The following is a 21,142-nucleotide window of genomic DNA, read 5'->3' on the forward strand; positions in this document are numbered from 1 at the left end:
CCGGAGCCTCGCTGTCCCCCTGCTATCCCCGTATTCAACGTCGCAGGGGCTCGCTGCCCCTGACCGCGAATCGTAACCCCTGTGGTGTCCCGCAGGGAGCCGGGGGACAGCAGCAGGCAGGGAGATGGAAGTCTCCCTGCCTGCCCCAGAATGTATGTGGAGGGGAGGAGGGCTCCCCGGGACCCAGGCAGCACAAGCTGCCCCCCGGGAGAGCCAGCAGGGGACCGGTATTCACTGCTCCTGATTGTGCATATGTAATTATTGGGAGCAGTGAATATATGAATATCTAATGAGCGGCTCTCGGCTCCCGGCCCCCTGCTGGCTGTTATGTGTAAAAAAAAAATATTATTTTTTAAATTAAATATATATTCATGTGCTATAAGCACATGAATAAAAATAACATGCCCATTCACAGAATAAAATTCCAGATTTTTTGACACCAAATGTAAAAAAACCAACAACTTTATTATAAAAGTTCACATTCCACTTCACCATAAAAAAATGGCGATTTGCTACACGGCGACACACGGCGAAAATCACTTAGAAAGACGGCGAAAAGTGCATGTTGAATAGGGTGATTCACTTTCTGACACAAATAAAATCACCTTTCAACGAAAAATAGCACAAATTTGCCATAAAACATGGTGAATTGGCCTCATTGAATACTGTCCTATATATGTACTGTTAGCTGCATGGAAAGAAGTATCGTGTGTACGTAGCCAATAGAATCGTGTGTGATTGATAGGAAATTTACTAAGCTAAATACAGCTAAAATATTCGTATTCATATTAGTAAATACAAATATTTTAGGTGTATTCCTATTTTTGGCATTTACAATGGCAAAAATACATCAATTCATATACGTATTCATGGCACATTCATATTTATCAGTGATGTGCAGTGGTGGCTGTGCACCCCCCACCCCCGCCCGGCCGCCGCTGACAGCCGCCCCCCTATCCTGCCGCCGACACCCGACCTTATATATTTTTATTACTCACATTAAGCAGAGGGGCTATTTGGAAGTTGAGGGTCCGGCATCAGGCTATCTGCAGATACTCATTGACTGCAGTCTGGTTTTGGCAGTTGGGAGCCCCAGGGACCAGCACTGGACATGACAGGCAATCAGGGGACTGGGGAGCGGTGCCGCTGATTCTCCTGCTTCTGAGCTCAGCTCTGCTCCGCACTGCAATGCCGGCACCTGCAGTTTTTGACTGAGGCGGGATGAGCTGGGCTTCAGGGCAGGCTGCTGCAGCATGTCATCAGACTGCCTGAGGACCTCCTCACTGCACTCGGCTGCATATCAGGCAAAACAGTTGGGCCGGCTCTGGCTGCAGTGCTGCAGTGTACAGGCAGCCATGGAGGAGCAGGAGCCGGCGGGTGAGGTGACGTACGAGCTGTGCAGCTCTGCCCTGTGCAGTTGAACGGCTCATATGCCGCTAAAAACGGGCCAGGTTAAGAGGAGAAGAGCACGGCAGGCTGCTTCTGGCATTAATGAGTAAGTAGCTCTTTGTCTGCAGCCCCAGGGATCAGCGCAGAAAGGTACTGGCAAGCTGCACTGCAGGCTCATCAACATGCCCGTGTCACTGAGGCACCTGTAAAGGTGCCGCATCGGCATGCACTTTTAGTGGATTTTTACAGCCCTCTGTTTGTCCCCACCCCCTGCTCGCCCCCATGCTTCTATCTATATGTACAGGGCAACTGAAGACACTGCTTTTATTGCCTCCAGATAAATTAAAACATGATTTCACAATTAAAAATTGTGTCATAGAATATGTGTCATAAGTATCTTCTTTGTAATATTTTAATTATTAATGACAGGGGAGGCACCGCCTCCCCTGCCTCCCTTGACTGCACGTCTCTGGTATTTCTGAATACGAATGTATACTCCATAGACAGAATACGAATAGGAATCGCTGTTCAAAAGAATTTACTAAGCGGCCGTATTGAAAATATGGCCTGTAATTAGTGGGATATGGCCTCTAATTGCTGGTAAAATACGGCTGGAAAATACACTTAATTTTCCAGGCGTATTTGGCTTTAGCCTGCACGGATCAAACAGCGTGATGCCCATTACACGTTACGCCATACACCGCAATGCCCATTACACAATATGCTAGGACTGAAAAAGTTTTTTGTAAAGGAGGAACAAAATAGACAGTGCGCGCCGTAGGCGCGCGTCAAAAATTTTCAACATAATGGCGATTACACGTCACACACCCATTACATAGTGTACAAAATGCCATAGTATACCACATGTCATAATGCCCATTACATGTTATGCCACACACGATGATGCCCATTACACATTATGCTTATTACTTGTTATGCCAGGACTCAATTTTTTCCGAAGATAGGGACAACACAGACACCACTGCCACTTTATAAACAAGCGGAGGGAGCCGGGCGGCCAGGGCGGGCAGACGGGGGACTCATTCCCGCACTATGCATAGTCCGGGGAAGCCACCTGTCCGGACTCCGGACGCCGGTGTAAATTACCGGACTGTCTGGAGTAATCCCAGACGGGTGGTAACCCTACATCATCTATGTGTGAAGCACCTTTCTCATCAGTTAACCTGACTACAAAAGCCATATGTAATATACACATATCATATTATACACATCATATATGTATTAGACACACACTGCATATAGTAAGGGCACACTATGTCCTGCACATACAAATTATACACACAACAATTATACACACAACAAGCATATATTATATGCATGTCACATATGTATTAGATTACACTTGCACTACACATGTACAGCCCCCAGACCTGTGATGTAATTGGTCCATTTGTAGAGCACCCCTTCCATGGCTATGCTCAGTGCCGGCTCATCCTGCTGCTAGACTCCGGGACCCTGGGGCTGTGGGGCCGGCCGGCTACTCATGTCGGAGCCGGGGGATGCTCCAGCGTACATCCCGTACACTGTGCTCCGTCCTCTCATCCAGACAGCCGCTGAGTGCCGCCGCCGCCTCCCCCTCCTCCGTCACCTCACCGCGCTTCCCGGTCACCGTCACCCTGATGCCCGCATCACTTCCTGGGGCCGGGGTGACCAGGGTCATCGTGTGCAGGCCAGGCTGCCAGCCTGTGTGTGTGTGACTGCTGCAGTCACAGTGCTGTGCAGCGGAGGGAGCCGAACAGCCGGGGCGGGCAGACAGAGAGAGGGGGGGACAGACTCATTCCCGGACTAAGTATAGTCCGGGAAAGCCACCTGCCCGGACTCCGGACGCCGGTATAAATTACCGGACTGTCCGGAGTAATCCCGGACGGGTGGTAACCCTAACCACAACCCTACAGTGTATTCCAGTAACTGGGTGGCTGGATACATCACTTTATTGTTAGAGTGTCCAGAAAGTGTTTTTAGTGTATTTCATTGTTTGTAATAGAGGGTAGAATATAGAGGTACATGGATGCAACTGGACTACTTAGAAATTAACATGTGACTCACCAGAATAGTTTCATAATTAGGCTTCTGTTCTCAGTGGCATAACTACCTAATGTGGGCCCTCGTCGCAAATTTTTTGGCACCCCCCGCATTATGCCCGTACCTGGCCTGCCGCATCTGCTGTCACGGTCCCGGCTCTCCCGATGCCAGCTCCTGCTGCTATAATGAAAAGTGACACTTAGAAAATGGCTGCCCCCATACTGCATATAGAAGAGGATGCTAGAGGAGGCTGCCGCCTCAAAAAACTGTCTGCAGTATGGGGGCAGCAATTTTCTAAGTGTCACTTATCATTATAGCATAAAAAAATGGCGATTTGCTACACGGCGACACACGGCGAAAATCACTTAGAAAGACGGCGAAAAGTGCATGTTGAATAGGGTGATTCACTTTCTGACACAAATAAAATCACCTTTCAACGAAAAATAGCACAAATTTGCCATAAAACATGGTGAATTGGCCTCATTGAATACTGTCCTATATATGTACTGTTAGCTGCATGGAAAGAAGTATCGTGTGTACGTAGCCAATAGAATCGTGTGTGATTGATAGGAAATTTACTAAGCTAAATACAGCTAAAATATTCGTATTCATATTAGTAAATACAAATATTTTAGGTGTATTCCTATTTTTGGCATTTACAATGGCAAAAATACATCAATTCATATACGTATTCATGGCACATTCGTATTTATCAGTGATGTGCAGTGGTGGCTGTGCACCCCCCACCCCCGCCCGGCCGCCGCTGACAGCCGCCCCCCTATCCTGCCGCCGACACCCGACCTTATATATTTTTATTACTCACATTAAGCAGAGGGGCTATTTGGAAGTTGAGGGTCCGGCATCAGGCTATCTGCAGATACTCATTGACTGCAGTCTGGTTTTGGCAGTTGGGAGCCCCAGGGACCGGCACTGGACATGACAGGCAATCAGGGGACTGGGGAGCGGTGCCGCTGATCCTCCTGCTTCTGAGCTCAGCTCTGCTCCGCACTGCAATGCCGGCAAATATCCATTATCCGTTATCCAAATTATTCCGAAAACCCTCCAAAATGTACTTTTATTTTATTTCTTTTTTGCTAAAACCTACTGTAAACCTACTGGCTACATCTGTAAATGGCACTATTGGGGAAATAACATGTAACTGGCACTAAATATGTGCAAGGACGTGATTGCTGGGCATTCAAATTCAGTGTCTGAGATAGTACACAAACTTTAGTTCATTTTTAAAACCTTGTTTCGGGCACAGATAAAATATATTTGTGTTTATTTCATGTGTTGGATTTGCTTATACAACATAAATGCAAGATACCTCAAGATACCTCATTCAAATATAAAAATATACCAAAATATGGAATAATCCAATATACAAAATTCTTCTGGTCCCGAGCATTTTGGATGAGGGATACTTAACCTGTAGTACTTTTTTGACTTTTTTATTATTTAGTTTTAAAAGAAACCTTAATATTATAATAATCTTAATCTTTTTCTTTTTTTAACAGGACCGCCAACTGCTCCACGTAATGCAATTTCCAACATCAATGAAACAAGTGTGTTTTTAGAATGGACATTCCCATCAGACACTGGGGGAAGGAAAGATGTCTTCTATAATATTGTATGCAAGAAATGTAACTCCATCTCCGGCATGTGTGAGGAGTGTGGAATTCATGTCCGTTACATACCTCAGCAAACTGGTCTCAGAAACACATCGGTAATGGTAATAGATCTGCAGGCTCACACAAATTACACCTTTGAGATTGAGGCTGAAAATGGCGTGTCAGAGCTGAGCCTAGGATCTAGACAGTACGTCTCTCTGAATGTCACCACCAACCAGGCTGGTAAGTTTGATTTGAAGTATTGTACAAGGCAGAACATTGAAAAATAAATACGGGCATTTGGCTTTTAGGTAAATTGATGAAATCCCCAATTGTTTATTTTACTGCTGTTTACTATTTTATTTTTTGCTCTACTGTTATGTACTGATCCTTTGTCAAAGCACTTCATAAAACTTTATTTGAATTCTGAAGCAAATACAAACTTACATATACAACAAGCATTGAAACACATTTAATATTGTTTGCTGCTATGCTTAAATTTGGAGGAGGAGCTTACTAGCGCTTTCTTGATATATATATTCAAAATAGAGTCATGCTTAATGGGTGCACCAGTGCACTGAGGTGACCCGACAGTGCGTCGTTCCCCAGGAAAGGGGCATCCATTGGCGCAAAGGAAAATTACAACTAGTAGTCTTTAAAATGTCATAGATGCTGGGTGGCACTCCCGCAGCTTTAAAAGTTTGACATGCACTAGGTTGACTTTGACAAAAGGTGGACACATGCAAAAGGTCTATACATGAAAAGGTCAACATGGGTTATTTATCATTTTTTAATTTTTGGTATATTTTGATGCTACGATCCATGTTGACTCCAATTGGGAACCGTAAAGTGTGCGGGGAAGCAAAGCGAAGCACTATGCCAAAAGCATGACAAACAAAACTACACTAATTGGGTGGCCACTTGTACAGGTGTTGACATTTATACCAAAAAAAAGGTGAGAAACTCATGCTGACCTTTTCATCTGACGGCCTTTTGCTTTTATCAACCATTTGTGAATGTCACCCTAATTTTGGTGTCAAACTATAGACTGACGACTTAGACACTTTTGACCCTTTGACCCACACCAGGCTCCATTTATGGCATATATGATACAAACATTTAAATTGTTTTCGTCAGGGAATAAAATATACATGTTATCTTATTTATACAGTACTGCCATCCAGTGCACCAGCTCCAGGCAATCCCCCATATTTTTGGTTCCCGAACACAATGATATTACCTGTGTTATACGCCAGGGCAGGTAGCGGCTTCAGTTACCTTATTAATGTATACACACTACGACCAGAGTACATACTGTATGACAATGACAAACACTGTAACTATAAATGTTGTAGGTTAAAACACACTGAATAGGTATTAGTCACTGCAGATTAAACACATACTGTAGCATTCCTTTTCTAGATCAAGTCCCCTGTCGAGTGCCACCAGCACTGCATGTGTTTCTATGCTATCCTCATTCAGAGGGCACCAGGGGCAGTTGCTATTGTAATAGGAGTGTCATATATATATATATATATATATATATATATATATATATATATATATATATATATATATATATATATTACACAATAGGTACCTCAAAACACTCAAGATGGATATAGAATGGTTATTTGAATTTGAATAATGACCACTGTTGTATATTCCCCAGCCAGTGTACCCTATATGCAGATACACCAAGATACACCAATAACCTTTCTTATCCATTGCTGCATATTATTGAAAGCAGCTGTTTGGAAATATTTGTGCAGCTGCCATTGGCTATTTACTGTGTATACTATATCAGTGATGTTAGATTGAAGCCCAGTTAAGCCTTTTCACATATGCATTTATATTCCTATTGAAAAAAAAAAACCCATAAAACATGTATTATTCATATTTAAAGTAAAGCCAAGTTTTGGTGTGTTTGTGTTTTGCTATAAGACATTCTGAATGTAAGAATTATTGGAAATATATTGCCAACATAAGTCTTTGCCAACTTTTATGTTTTGGATAGGAAGTTTTTGGTCATGGTAGATGCCTATGGTCGTAAAAGTTTTTCTCACAGAATAATATATTTATTTACAGCTTGTAATTGAATTGAACTTTCTTAACATTATTTTAAATGGATCATAAAATACATCAGCCTCTTTCTATGGGTTTGAGTAAACAGTTATATATAGTGTACATATTAACTTTTATAGACTTATTTTTCTATGTTATTTTGTTTCCAACTAAAGTTAAATTACCAAAGTTTATAGTTGAAAACATTTTGCCATTTAAAAATAGCCTAAAATATCCTATTACATTAAATATATGTTGGAACATTCAGTAGACTTTGTCTTCTCATTTTATACCTGAATTCTTCTTGTTATCTTACACTGTCATATCACACCTGCCCAAGCAGCCCTTGTGTCTTTTATGTGTGCCAATATTTGTAATTTGCAAGCTCCTATATATACTTTAGATCCTCCATATGTGAAAGGTTATAACGATACACCTTTGCAGCAGGTTAGAGCAGCCATGTCCAAACTATGGCCCTCCAGCTGTTGTGAAACTACAAGTCCCATCATGCCTTGCCCCAGTTTGGCTATTAGGGAATACTAAAACTATGTCAAGGCATGCTGGGGTGTGTAGTTTCCCAACAGCTGGAGGGCCACAGTTTGGACATGCCTGGGTTAGAGCCAATTAGCTTCTGAGCCAACACATTTCCATTTAAATTTAGGCTGCACAGTGGGACCGCTCCCATCTTCTTCTCCTATACCTATTCACTGCTCCTGTGCTGAGCAGCTTCTCCAACCTTCTCCCTGTCCATGGGACATGGGACTTTGTGGGCTATTGGAGGGACAGCTGGACATTATCTGAAAAATGGGAATGTCCTGCTTAAATCAGGACTGTTGGGAGGTATATATACTTTTTAAAAAGGGGAGTGTGTGGCCTTACTCTGCGCTAACGGTGGGGCAGCTGTTCTCTTACTGGTCACATGAATAGCTTCAGATAAACTGAATGTAACAAAAGGTACAAGATTTTTAAGTGACCTGTCTATGAGCTGTAAAACTGCTGTTTAAAGTGACACCCGTCAATGAGCTGTAAAACCACCATCTGGCTATGGAGCTCGTTTCTTTTGTATGATAAGGTGTCTTATACAGAGTTCGACGTCATTTTTTTACAACACCCTATTTTTTTAAATATCGAGGAGTACTAATTCATTTACATAAACAAGATTGATCCAGATGACCCCTGAGGAAGTCCTAGCGGACGAAACGTGTAGGGTCATATCTGTGAAATTATTTTTCCGGTGTTGGATCAATTATTGGAATTATATGTGAAGCTTTCATCTGAAGAAGAATCTTTGTACCAAAAATTTTGAATAAATACAGTTTTTTAATTTTGTGTATTTTCTGTGGTGAAAAAAATATAGAGCGCACTTCTATTTCCTTCTTTTATATACAGTATATATATGTATATGTATATATATATATATATATATATATATATATATATATATAAATTAATCCAATTTAATTTTTATAATAAAATCTATTTTCCGTTTTAAAGGCAAGCTATGCCTGGGTACTGACATCACTGTGGCACATATGGCCTATTGTCTGTTAGCAGATGAATTATAAATCAGCTGAATATTTTATAGCTTATTTATAACTCTCTGGTCGGTAATTGTTGTTTTAGTTTATTAGCCCTTCCATAGATTAATGAAAGGATGTAATCTATTGTGAGAACATCCTGAGAATTACTGAATGGCTTCTCAGTCACTGGCTTTGATCACACAGGCCTGTGCTAGATTTCTTTATCCATCTAAGGAAGAGCAAAATAAATCGACAACAAAAAGTGATATATGTTTCATATGTAAAAGGAGTTTATAATGCTGCAATGAAAGGTGATAGCAATATCTTCCCTAATGTAGAAGCAGATGTACTTCAGTCTTCTACAGTGTAACAAAATAGCTCATAAGACGCGTAATATAATGCACTCTCGTGATTTACTGAATGCTTTTATGGAGACAGAGAAAAAGAGAGACAACAAAACAAAGGAATGCTCACAAATGCTTGTTCTGTTTTATTTCTATTTATTGCACTAAAATGACAAATGTTTGTTAGCTACAAAAAAACTGTTGTTTTTAAATGGCTTAAATGAGCATTGTAAAAACAATTGTGATAGACTTGTCAATGGTAAAAAGGTAAAAGCTCACATACACTTAAGTGTGGGGCAGCATCAAGATGTTTCACGGCTTGCCAACCAGACCAGAACGAAGCGGTGAAACATCTTGAAGCTGCCCCACAGCGGACATGTACCTCACAGATTGCTGATGCCCACATGCTGGTGATGATGACATCAGATGCATTTTCTAAAACTTAAGTGTACGTGAGCTTTTACCTTTTTAGTAAATTGTTATATTATATACACTCACGGTGTGCGCCTCATCCATCTTTTTTTTTATGCAAATCCGTCTGATGGCTGGAGACAGCTATCCTTGAAAGAAGAGGCTGCACTACACTGAAAAGGCATATATCCTACAGACCGCATTTGAATTGAGGACCCTTTGGGCAACGGAACTTTGGTTGTGTATATATATTTATATATATATATATATATATATATATATATATATATAGTGTAGAAATAATCCGCGTCACTCCAGGGGTCTTTGATAAGGTATTTATATATAGTAATAGTATAAATTCATGTGCATAAAGTTGCCAACGTTTCAGTGCATATAAGCACTGTTGTCAAGACAGCACATAATCATGAAATCACAATAACTCGCACGGCGGCGAGAACACATACTCGCTCGGCGGCGAAATAGATACAACATAAGTACTCACCCGTCCTAGATCTTTCCAGTGGCCGGGTGTGTGTCGCGCACACCCCCGTGGGAGAGGCGCTTCACACTGACGTCAGTCCCGACTAAGTTGCTAGGCAACAGTACAGGACGCTGTCCCCGGCCGCCAGTCAGATCAGCACGGACCGGGCTCCAATGGCAAGGAATCACATCAGGATGGCACAACAATATAAACATAAGTCACAAAAACATTACAGGAATGTATGCCAACTGAATCGTTCATTCAGACCCTGCGGTCTGACAGTTTGCAAAAGAAAAATCCATTTTGACTCGAGTCTGAGAAGCTTCCCATCTCTGTCTCCTCCCCGTATAGAGACCGGTATGTGGTCAATCAATACAAACTTAATGTCATGGATGGAATGTCCAGCTTCTAGCCAATGTCTGGCTACAGGTTGGTCAGATCTCTTGGTCTGTATGGCCTGATTGATGGCAGATCTATGTAGGGCCATTCGTGTCCTGGCGGTGCGAATGGTTTTCCCTACATAGTGTAATTTACACGGACAGTGTAAAAGATAAATCACATGTGTGGTCTGACATGTTAACACATGTTTGATGCGAAATGTCTGTTCACCATGGGGGTGTTTGAAAGTAGTGCACGGAACCAAGTTTTTACAGGTGGTGCACTTGATGCATCTATAACATCCAGGCTGTCGTTGCATGAAATTAGATTTGGGTGCATTAGTCTTGAAGCCTGTGACATCTGTGTGCATGACCATGTCTTTAATATTTCGTCCCCTGGTGTAACATGATAGAGGCCGTAATGAATGGAGTCCTGTGAGATCGGGGTCAGTTTTTACTATGGGCCACAGTGCTCTTGTCGCTCTTTGGACCACTGGGCTAGATGTAGTAAATTGTTGTTTCCATGGGAGTACTCCAGAGGAAGATTTGGGCACACTGGACAACAACCGAGGGCGGGGCATTGAAAGTACCTCCTGTTGGGTTTGCTTCAGAGTTTTTAAATTATAACCTCGTGAATGGAACCTTTCCACCACGGAGTCAGTAGCCTTTGTTGCCGCTTCTAAGGTGCTAGAGATCCGTGCCACCCTCATTAATTGGGACTTCGGGAGGCCCCTTTTCAGGGGTTTTGGATGGTGGCTCTAAGATAAAAGTAGGGTGTTACGGTCAGTGGGTTTTACATACACCTCTGTATGAATTTTGCCATCAACAATACTAACCAATACGTCCAAAAAGTTAATACTTTGATATTGTATATTGTAAGTGTATTTAATAGGTGATCCACTGTTGTTAATAAGATTAATGTACTCCTCCAGGTAATCGACGGAGCCATTCCATAAGATGAACAAGTCATCTATGAAGCGTACAAACATATGTACATACTGGCTGAAGTTGTAATTGTTAAGGAATTTTTCCTTTTCTTCCTTAAACATAAAAATGTTTGCCAGGCTTGGTGCCACCGGACTGCCCATGGCACACCCGCTCTGCTGTTGGTAAAAGTTGCCGTCGTATAGAAAATAATTACGCTCTAGAGTGAGTGTCAAGAGTTGGATAAATAAGTCTTGGTGCAGATCTGTGATGTTATTCTCACGTAAAAATTGCGCCACTGCTGCTACACCCTCTCCCACGGGGGTGTGCGCGACACACACCCGGCCGCTGGAAAGATCTAGGAAGGGTGAGTACTTATGTTGTATCTATTTCGCCGCCGAGCGAGTATGTGTTCTCGCCGCTGTGCGAGTTATTGTGATTTCATGATTATGTGCTGTCTTGACAAAAGTGCTTATATGCACTGAAACGTTGGCAACTTTATGCACATGAATTTATACTATTACTATATATAAATACCTTATCAAAGACCCCTGGAGTGACGCGGATTATTTCTACACTATCCTTATCCCACCGAAGGCACCCGGGGCAGCTGCTATTCTCAGTTTGGAGTGCCGGTTCATCACAGACCTATATATATATATATATAAATATAGAAAAGGAACAAACAGCGGCACTCAGCAGGAACTTCAAAATGACTGTATTCAGTGACCAAAACTTTGGGTTTTGGTCATTGAATACAGTTGTTTGGAAATTCCTGCTGAGTGCTGCTGTTTTTTCCTTTTCTATCCATCCATCTTATCCAGAAGGCACCGGGGGTAGTTGTACACAAGTGAGGAGTGCCGGTCTGCCTCACAACTATATATATCTATATATATCTATATATAGAAAGGCAATAATTTGCGGCACTCAAAGGGTCTTTTTTCAAGTGGTAGTTGTATTCAAATACAAAGCAGGATTACATATAATTCATGGGTGTTTGCCCTGACGTTTCAATGCCACCACTGGCATTTTCTTCAAGGGCCCATGATAATGGTAAACTGTACAAAGCAGATTGCTTAAGTGTAAAGATCTTAATACATACCTGGTACATGCAAATTATTGCCTTCCTACTTATTATCCTTGGAGGCACCTGGGCAATTATATCAAACACAGAGGAGTGCCGGATCATACAAGCATCCTATATCTATATATATATATATATATATATATATATATATATATATATATATATACACATATAAATGTATATATATATATATATATATATATATATATATATAAATGTATATACATACACAATACACACACAATATATAAACTCCTTTATGCAAGATACACTTGACATCACAATCACCTATTTTCTTTAACAAAATACATTAAAGGCATTTACCACTAAATTGTAACTTGAGAGGTAATAGAAGACCACCCAGCTCTTGAAATCCTCAATCCACTGATAAACAGATTATTCAGTGTCTGAGACTGTTTAATTGGGGAGGGAGAAAGGGCCATTGCCTAGGGAGTTTTAAAGATCATCCAATACATTGTGATATCCCTATATATCATCTGTTAAAATATTGTGGCTGACGGAAACTAAAAGCAAAGCAGCAGATTGTTTTATGTGCTATTACATTGTGTAATGAACACTTTAAAAGCTGTTTCTTTACTCACTTCTTAGAGCCACATGATTTGGAAGATATTGTATGTCCCAGAGAGGGAGATGGTAACTTACTGTATGGGAAACGTGCAGAAGGGTGACAATGGACACTGCTGTGATCATGGTGGTTATTGATGCTGTTTAGATTTCTTATATATGGCTATATTGATTGCTTGGCTGGAAGATGCATCACCCAAGGAGTTTGCATTGAAAATAAAAACACACTTATTTTTGTAGGAGCTTTGTGTTATTTACCTTACAGCTGGTTCTATCCAATATAGAGTGACAGTATGTGTGATTTCTGCCAATAGAGCCCCACCAGCATGTTGTCATTTAGATTTCCAAAGTTTGTTTATGACTTTCAATTTTATTTGGAAACATGAAGGCTATAATAAGATAACCTTTTTCCAAAAAGAATTGTCCTGCTGGCATATAGTTTATCACATTTCTATAGCTCACAACATGAAACCCGTGAACAGTAGTTTTCTAGATTATTCCGGGGCTTCTTTGTGCACCACAATAGCATACATCACTAACAGCAGTCTTTAAGAAAGTCTAGCATTCCATCTCCGACAATTTCTGCCTCCTTGAGAAAGCTGTCGGAGAGCTGTGAATGTGCAGAGAGCTTGCCTGACCATCTTCCTATAGATCAATAGATTGTGATCTACAGTTGGCATTTGGCCCTTATATGTGTAACCAAGCTGATACAATACATCAGTATTTTGTTATGGCACTAAGCTCAATTTCCAGTTTACAGGTATTGTCACCGTCTAGCGTACCGTAGGATTCTCAGGTTGAGCAACCTTTGTGTATTGATGTTACTGGCTGCCTTACTGTTCCAATTCCCTCCGCTACAGTATGTTTGAAGTGACTAAATATCAAAGCAGAATGAGATGATGTGAACTTCTACTCCTAGGGTTGTTTTGGTCAATACGACTGAACATGGGCTGATCTTTGATTTAATTTTTCTGTGTAATTAATTATAGAACAAAGGTACAGTATGTTCTCATAACGCAATGCCATCATTCATTTTACTTATACAGTATTTGGATGCTAGACATGCAGTATGCCCTGCACTATTATCGATTATTTGCAAATAATAATGATAATAATAATAATAATATTATTATTATATAAGGGCAATATGTGATGAGTCACAAAAATCAATATATGAAAAACAAACCATTTATGTTCATTATTTTTTAATTTATATATTTATTTTGGCATTATTTTATTAAATGTATATGAAATTAAGTGTAGTGATTAGTAAATATTATGGAAACAATATATACTATTGATTTGTAGATCAATCTATTTTCCGTACTTTCTATCTATTTATATACTTCTTCAATGCAATATGCGCTGTACTGCTACAATGTCCTGTGTAATGTGGAACACTTGCATACTAGTGAGCTCTTAAACGAATGTACAAATTGACATCAGGATAATAGAAAATTATCCTCATGTTTAGAAATGGGAACAGAATAGGAAATGTTCTGCCACCAATGCCACCACTGGGCTATCACCAGATGACTGCTATGCTTTGCAAACAAATGTATCTCGTCCATGACATTGAACTGCCCATTAAGTAAACAGACCAATTGTTCCTTTATGCCAAACTGAACATACAGTAACAATCACTTGCTTACACAATACTTATAGAGGGTACACACGGTGAGACTTCCACTATTTTTCTATTAGGTATTTTTACTTGATGGGGCAGGGCCTAGTGACATTTCAGTGCGGCTCCAACCCCCAAAGTGGTTAGCAATGTCTCCTATGAGCCGAGGGTGCAAATTAGGCACACTAGCTTGGCGACAGGTTTGTGCCTTTTACTTCACATGTCGCATATGGCAAATGGTGGAGGAATGATGATCGCGGCTACAGTATATCTAAAAATACATGTATGTCATTTAGCAATGATTGAATACTAACAATACTTGTAATTCACCAAGATCAAATTGGGCAAAACATTTATTATATAAAAAGTAGAAAGCAGTTCGCATCACTTTATTGGTTGTAAACAATAAAACTTGTACCTATTCAAGTTTTTTTACTTTACTTACTCACCTCTCTTTTTTACTTTACTTACTTAACCCTCTTATAACATAATTTAATGTCACAAGTTTGCAATAACCCTTTACTGTAGACCCTACAGTCAGGGGTCAGCAACATCAACACTATTATCCACTTTTGCCCTTGCCCTTGGTTGAACCTCTCCCATTGTAAACCATCATCTCAGGACCTTAATTTTGGGGTTATTGTATTGTATAACACTGAGATACCTTACAAAAATATAAGCCACATAAACATAACCAAAGGCCTGATTTATGTTTGTCTGTAAGAGAAAAAATAATCAAAAATTTGGTATTGTTGAGATGAAAGGGGAACAAGTGAATTTTTATGTGCAGGGTAAATACTGCAAACAAATGTTAGTCCTATTTTCACACTGCAATTTAGATTTCAATTTAAACACATCCCACCCAAATGTTAATTTCTCTGCAGATGTTACATCTGCTCCCCATGCAGGGCACCATGATTTTGCCAGGTCCCTTGCTTTTTTGCATTACTAACAAACATGTATCAGGCCCCAAGGGCATTTTAGCCCCCAAATGCAAACAATAATGACCCCTAAGATTTAAGCAGCATGCCATACCCACACTAGCACCGCCAGTCTCAGTGATAGAGGCACTAGATTCTATTTTCTCGCGTAAAAAAAGGTTATATTTCTGCTTTACACTTTAAATGTACCAGACGCCTCCCATTACAGGCCACACATTTCTCCATCAGAGTCATGCTGTTTCCTTTTATCCAGCCCTGACCACACATTTATGGAATCTGGCTGGCAGCCATCTCATATGTTCCACTCCCCAGTAATTGCTTCTCACATTAAAGACTAACATGTTGAATGCATGGTACGTTCAACATGCCAACTATGCACAAGAGCCGTATTCGCCCACATCATGCTCTGTACAACTAATCTGACTACTGCTTCACATTTTGTTATTCCCAACTGTGCTCATAAGCTCTCACTGCTGCAACATTTTCACCTTTTCACCACATCCATCATGACCATATTTCCTTTCAGGTTGTCCTTGATCATTCTTTTTCCACCATGGCCGCATATCAGACACTACATTATCTTATTTTCATAGACTGATTCATTTTCCACCTATTTTTTCTCCTTAAATCTATCTCCCTCTGTATTATTTACGTTATAATATTATTTTGAAGCCCACCACGGTTCCCCTATATATAATTTACAGTACCATGCCCATTTACATCTGCATTACCTTATTATATACTGTCTCACAACAACTCATCCTCTTTATACTTTTTTTTTTTTTAAACAGACACCAGTTGGATCCTGAAAAGCCTTAAACACTCCCGGTTATATGGATAACCACCATAGGTGAAACTAGGGGTTTTGTTGCCCATAGCAAAATGAAAACAGAACCCCTCCTACTCACTAAAAAAAAAATACTCATCCAGATCCCTGTGGCAGGGGGAGGACCCTGTGGGCTCTGTGATTATGGGAGCTGAGGTGGTAATGCCCACAGGAATATGCTGCGGCCCTCCTAGTAAAAACATACTGGTCCAGCCTGCCACTAGGAGAAGAGGAAGCCTCCCTCCTTTCCTCTGACTGCATACTCCTTTTTTTTGCCAGGTAGGACAATGCCTTGGCTAGTGGAAGCCCCCCTGCCATAGCGCCCAGTGAATGTGTCACACTCACACCCCCTTATTACTCCACTGATATCCACCCACCTGTGACTCCTTACATTTTATTCAGTACCCTAAGCCACTGCTGACCTTTCCTCCTTCTACTCCTTTAAAAGAAATTCCAGAGACTTGTATACTGTACATTGTTAAATAAACAGTGCTGTAAAGTTTGAAACATATTATTTTAATCTTGCAACATGTGTCCCAAACCCCACTCAATGCAGCTTCACCTCCTTTTTTGGACTCTCCACAGAAACCACTCATCCTTTGCAGCCTCATCTCCCTCTTTGGACTCTCCACCAACATCATTTATCCTTAAGCAGATCAGCTTATATCTCCGCTCTTATCTGGCTCTTCTTTAGTTAGATCTGTGAGTACTTGTACTACTCCTGCTGCACAGGCTGTGTCTGTTGATTGAATTCTTCCCAGCTGGCTTATTGGAATCATACTGTGTCTGGCAAGTACTTCTGTAGGCTCTTTACATGATGACACAGGGCCATCTTTCCCACTAGGCTGGGTGGGCTTGTGGGAGCTCTACAAGCATAGGGGCCTACAGCAGCCTAAGGCAGGGCAAATAAAAAATAAAATGATACTTACAACAATCCCATTATTGCTGACCAGCGTTGGACAGCATCAGTTCTCCCCCTATCCTCCTCCTCCAGTGGTCACATTGAATGTCAGACGGGATGTCATCACGCCCAACATTATCAGTGAGGATCACAGAGAGAGTTGAGGTTGTGTAGTTACAGTAAGGGCTCCACTGCACTGCTTTCCCGAGGGCCCATAATGACGTTTAGATGGCCCTGATGCCACTTGCGATTCAGGGTCTGCAGAGTAGACAATGGACTAACGTGGACTACTGTTTTTGATTGCTGAGCATGTGTGGAAGACATGAGACTTTCTTAACGGGGTCCTACCACCAGGCCTCAAAGCCTGGATCCAAATCATGCAAATGCTCTGATTTGTGCAATGGCCAGTGACTTGGTCCTTTTTCAATTTCAAACATGGTAAATCTACTTCAAACCACCAATAGTACCACTGTTAATGCTTGTTTCTGAAAATTACCTTTAGATTACTTTACCGTAACAATGTGTTGATAAAGTGGGGAGTGAAAAACAGCCAGCCAATCAGCTGCTACCTGTAATTGGCAATTAACATGTAACATGGCAGTTAGGAGCTGATTGGCTATCTGTTTATCACTCTCCATTTTATCACTTTGATGCTTAATACATCGGGCCCAGTATAACTTACACTGTACAGTACATACTGTAGTTTTAGTGGGAACACCTACATTTTGAACTTCAGCCACCTTGATTCCCTGGTTATGAATCACAACATCTTATTCACACGTATATTAAAGAGAAAATATAGTTTTAGATTTTTGTCCCAGAAACATTGCTAGGTACTTATGTAGTATCTGGGCTGCCGATTTCTAAATCGGGTCGGATCGGGAGATCGCATCGCATCGCATGCGACCATGCGATTCGATGCGATGCGATGCGATGACCCGATTTTTCCATAGGAATCAATGTTAAAATGGACTGAGTCCATTTTAACATGGAATTCAATGGGAAAAATGGGTCCTTTTCATACCCCTACTATCCAAGTGGGCATGGAGTTGGATATAAACCTGTGGCGAGCGTAGCGAGCCACCGAGCCCAAAGCGTGGCGAGCGAAGCGTGGCGAGCGAAGCGACGAATACCGTCCCCTCGCGGGGCTCGCTTCGCTCGCCACGCTTTGGGCTCGGTGGCTCGCTACGCTCGCCACAGGTTTATATCCAACTCCATGCCCACTTGGATAGTAGGGGTATGAAAAGGACCCATTTTTCCATAGGAATCATTTTAACATTGATTCCTATGGAAAAATCGGGTCATCGCATCCGATATCGGATGCGATGCGATGCGATGCGATATCGCATCGCATCGCATCTGATTGTATGCCTTAACTTAAGGCATACAATCAAAAAATCGGCAGCCCAGATACTACATAAGTACCCATTGCTAAATTAATTTTTACAATACATATACCATAGCACTGTAAACAACTGTTCCTTCAATCAGTAGATTAATTGCAGCAGGAATAGCAGTTGATGCTTCATATCGCCAAATCTACAGGTTTATATATAGGCAAGGAAATGCCCCCTCATTTAAACTTTAATTGATAGATATCACTGCAGATTAGCCAGGCTGAGGCTAGCTCTGCATGGTCTAAGCACATATTTCATCATTTAACAAATGAGGCCACCTGTTTTGCTTCTCCAAACCTCTGCACTTAACCTTGTGTAACCTGTAGGGTGCAAAGGGACTTTGAGGCACAAATGAAGAGAACTGAAGTCCGATATAAGGTTTCACGTGCAAATCTCTGGCTTAGAGACATATGGAATGAAAACATTTTTGACTAAGCCTTTCAGTCTGAACGTAGCTTATCTTGTTACATTTTAACATAAAGTCAGCAAAAGTGAAATCTCGCATAATTTCCTGTATTTATTGGAGCCTCAACTTTTAATTTTAAATTTCCTTGAACTGGAGAAATATATGCACACCTGCCAAGGGCTAAACATTTTACCAGAAAACCCACCTAAGTCAGCTAGTCATAGAAAAGTGAACTTTTCTTCCTTTGAACTAAACCATAAAGCCCCGTACACACGGGGGAGATATATTGCTCAGCAATATATTGCTAGAAATATATTGTTTAGCAATATATTGCCCAGTGTCTCCTTTTCATCAGTGACCAGAGATGGTCGCTGATAAAAGGGAACTTCTGCCGGCGGTGCCGCAGAGGTAATCAGCTGGTCGCAGGAGCAAGCTCCTGCGACCAGCGATTAGAAGGGGGCTGAAAATGGGAGTGTGCACCAGGCGATTTATCGCCGGGGTACACTCCCATCACTGGCAATATGGTCGCCAGCGACCATATTTCCAGCGATTTCAGCCCCTATCGCCCCCGTGTGTACACAGCTTTAATAATGTTGATATCCAAAATGGCTAAAATGCCATTCACAGAAAGTGTATTTTATTTTTCTAAATCTATAGTTTTTCAGTTGCTAAACAGAGATACTGTACACAGTTTTACCAGGCTTTTGGGCACACGGGCAGATTTATTAAGCCCGGAGAAGTGATAAACTGGCCAGTGATAATGCCCCAACCAGTCAGCTCCTTACTGTCATTTATAAACCCAGTCTGTAACTTGACAGTTGGGAGCTGATTGGCTGGTGCGCCACTTCATCACTTCACCAGGCTTTAAAAATCTGCCCCATTGTTACTTGTGTATAATAGTGTCTTCATACACCTTTGATGCAGTCACACCAAACAGCCTATTTTGGCACACCAGGTCACCTGAGAATCTTCTAGCAAAAGGGGTCTTTTTTTGCTGAAAGTGCTTGGTTGTCTCAACTTAATGCAAATAAGATAACTCTGCAGATTAAAATGATATATGGCATGACTATATTCTATGTGTGACTGCAGCTGTATCTGCATATGAAATGCTACCTAACAGTGTTTTCCTGTGTTTCCATGGAAGCTTCTCTTGTGCATTTACTATTCCCACCTACCATTCTTAACTAAATACTTTACCTTATGATTCCCACTCTTGGGCAAAATAACCAAATACTTCCAACCAGATGGGCAGAGTTTAGTGGTTCCTATATAGATAAGAAGTCTAAAAAATACATAGATAGATTTGCACTAATCAAATATATTTTTAATTAAATTTTTTATTTTTTTGCTCTATATTGCTTTGAGGTCAGGATTTCCCATTAAGTACACTAGGCCCATTACTTAGGGGCTAACCACAGATGACAAAGCTGTGATTCTGATTGACACGCAGCGCCGCGAAGTTCGCAGGGTTGCGTGTCTTTTAAGCCTGCCCACCATCTGCATGGATGTCCCCCCTCGCACGCCGCAATCTCTGCACGGCTAAGAATGGATGTTTTGCATAAACATCCATTCGCAGCCTGAGGGGCAACACCCACATTATTTGTTGGTCGCCGACCATCGAATGATGTGATGAGTTCACGCAAAACTATGACACTCTCAGGTGTCTTCGTTTTGCGTGTGTCCTGTAGGAGGACAGAGCGGGTAGCTGACATTTGGTGATGTCAGTGGCCCGCCCCAGCACCTGCATCATCTAAGCTTTTGCATGAGAATGGCCAATGTTTTCATGGGAACACCCATGAAACACTGGGCATCCCCATGGGTGAATCCCCCGGACCACCACCCCAGCCCCCCCCCCCCCGCCTGCACTGTTGTGTGCGATTGCCCAGTAAACACTGTTCGCTGTGAACGCTCGCAAACAGCATATACACATGCACAGAAATGTGCATGCCCACATTAAAAACATTGCGGTCCCATGCGAATTTACATGGGAATGCATCAATCAGAATCACCCCCTAAGTGTGGCTATAAAATAATTTCATTCAACTCAGATCAACTTCTGATGTAAAAATGTGTTCCTAAAGCTCCATACACATGGAGCAATTGGTCACTCAAAGTCCAAATTGCTGAGTGTCCTGTTTTCATCAGCAACCAGCCATGGTTACTATATTGGGGGTAGAGGGTGGCATGCTGGTGTCGGTGTGTTAGGGGGTAG

The 21,142-nt window shown here is 41.4% G+C and overlaps 1 protein-coding gene across 3 annotated transcripts in view; it reads left to right on the plus strand.

Annotated features, from left to right (window-relative positions):
• Window positions 1-21,142, plus strand: part of EPHA5 (EPH receptor A5) — a 311,396-nt gene that overhangs the window by 205,889 nt on the left and 84,365 nt on the right. For all 3 annotated transcript variants that reach the window (XM_083176358.1, XM_083176366.1, XM_083176350.1), the window contains exon 5: window positions 4,950-5,285. In XM_083176358.1, coding sequence (XP_083032484.1) covers window positions 4,950-5,285 — 336 coding nt within the window. The remainder of the gene's footprint in view (window positions 1-4,949; window positions 5,286-21,142) is intronic.

Source organism: Crinia signifera, chromosome 1, assembly GCF_055691185.1.
Source record: "Crinia signifera chromosome 1, ASM5569118v1, whole genome shotgun sequence".
Lineage (NCBI taxonomy): Eukaryota > Metazoa > Chordata > Amphibia > Anura > Myobatrachidae > Crinia > Crinia signifera.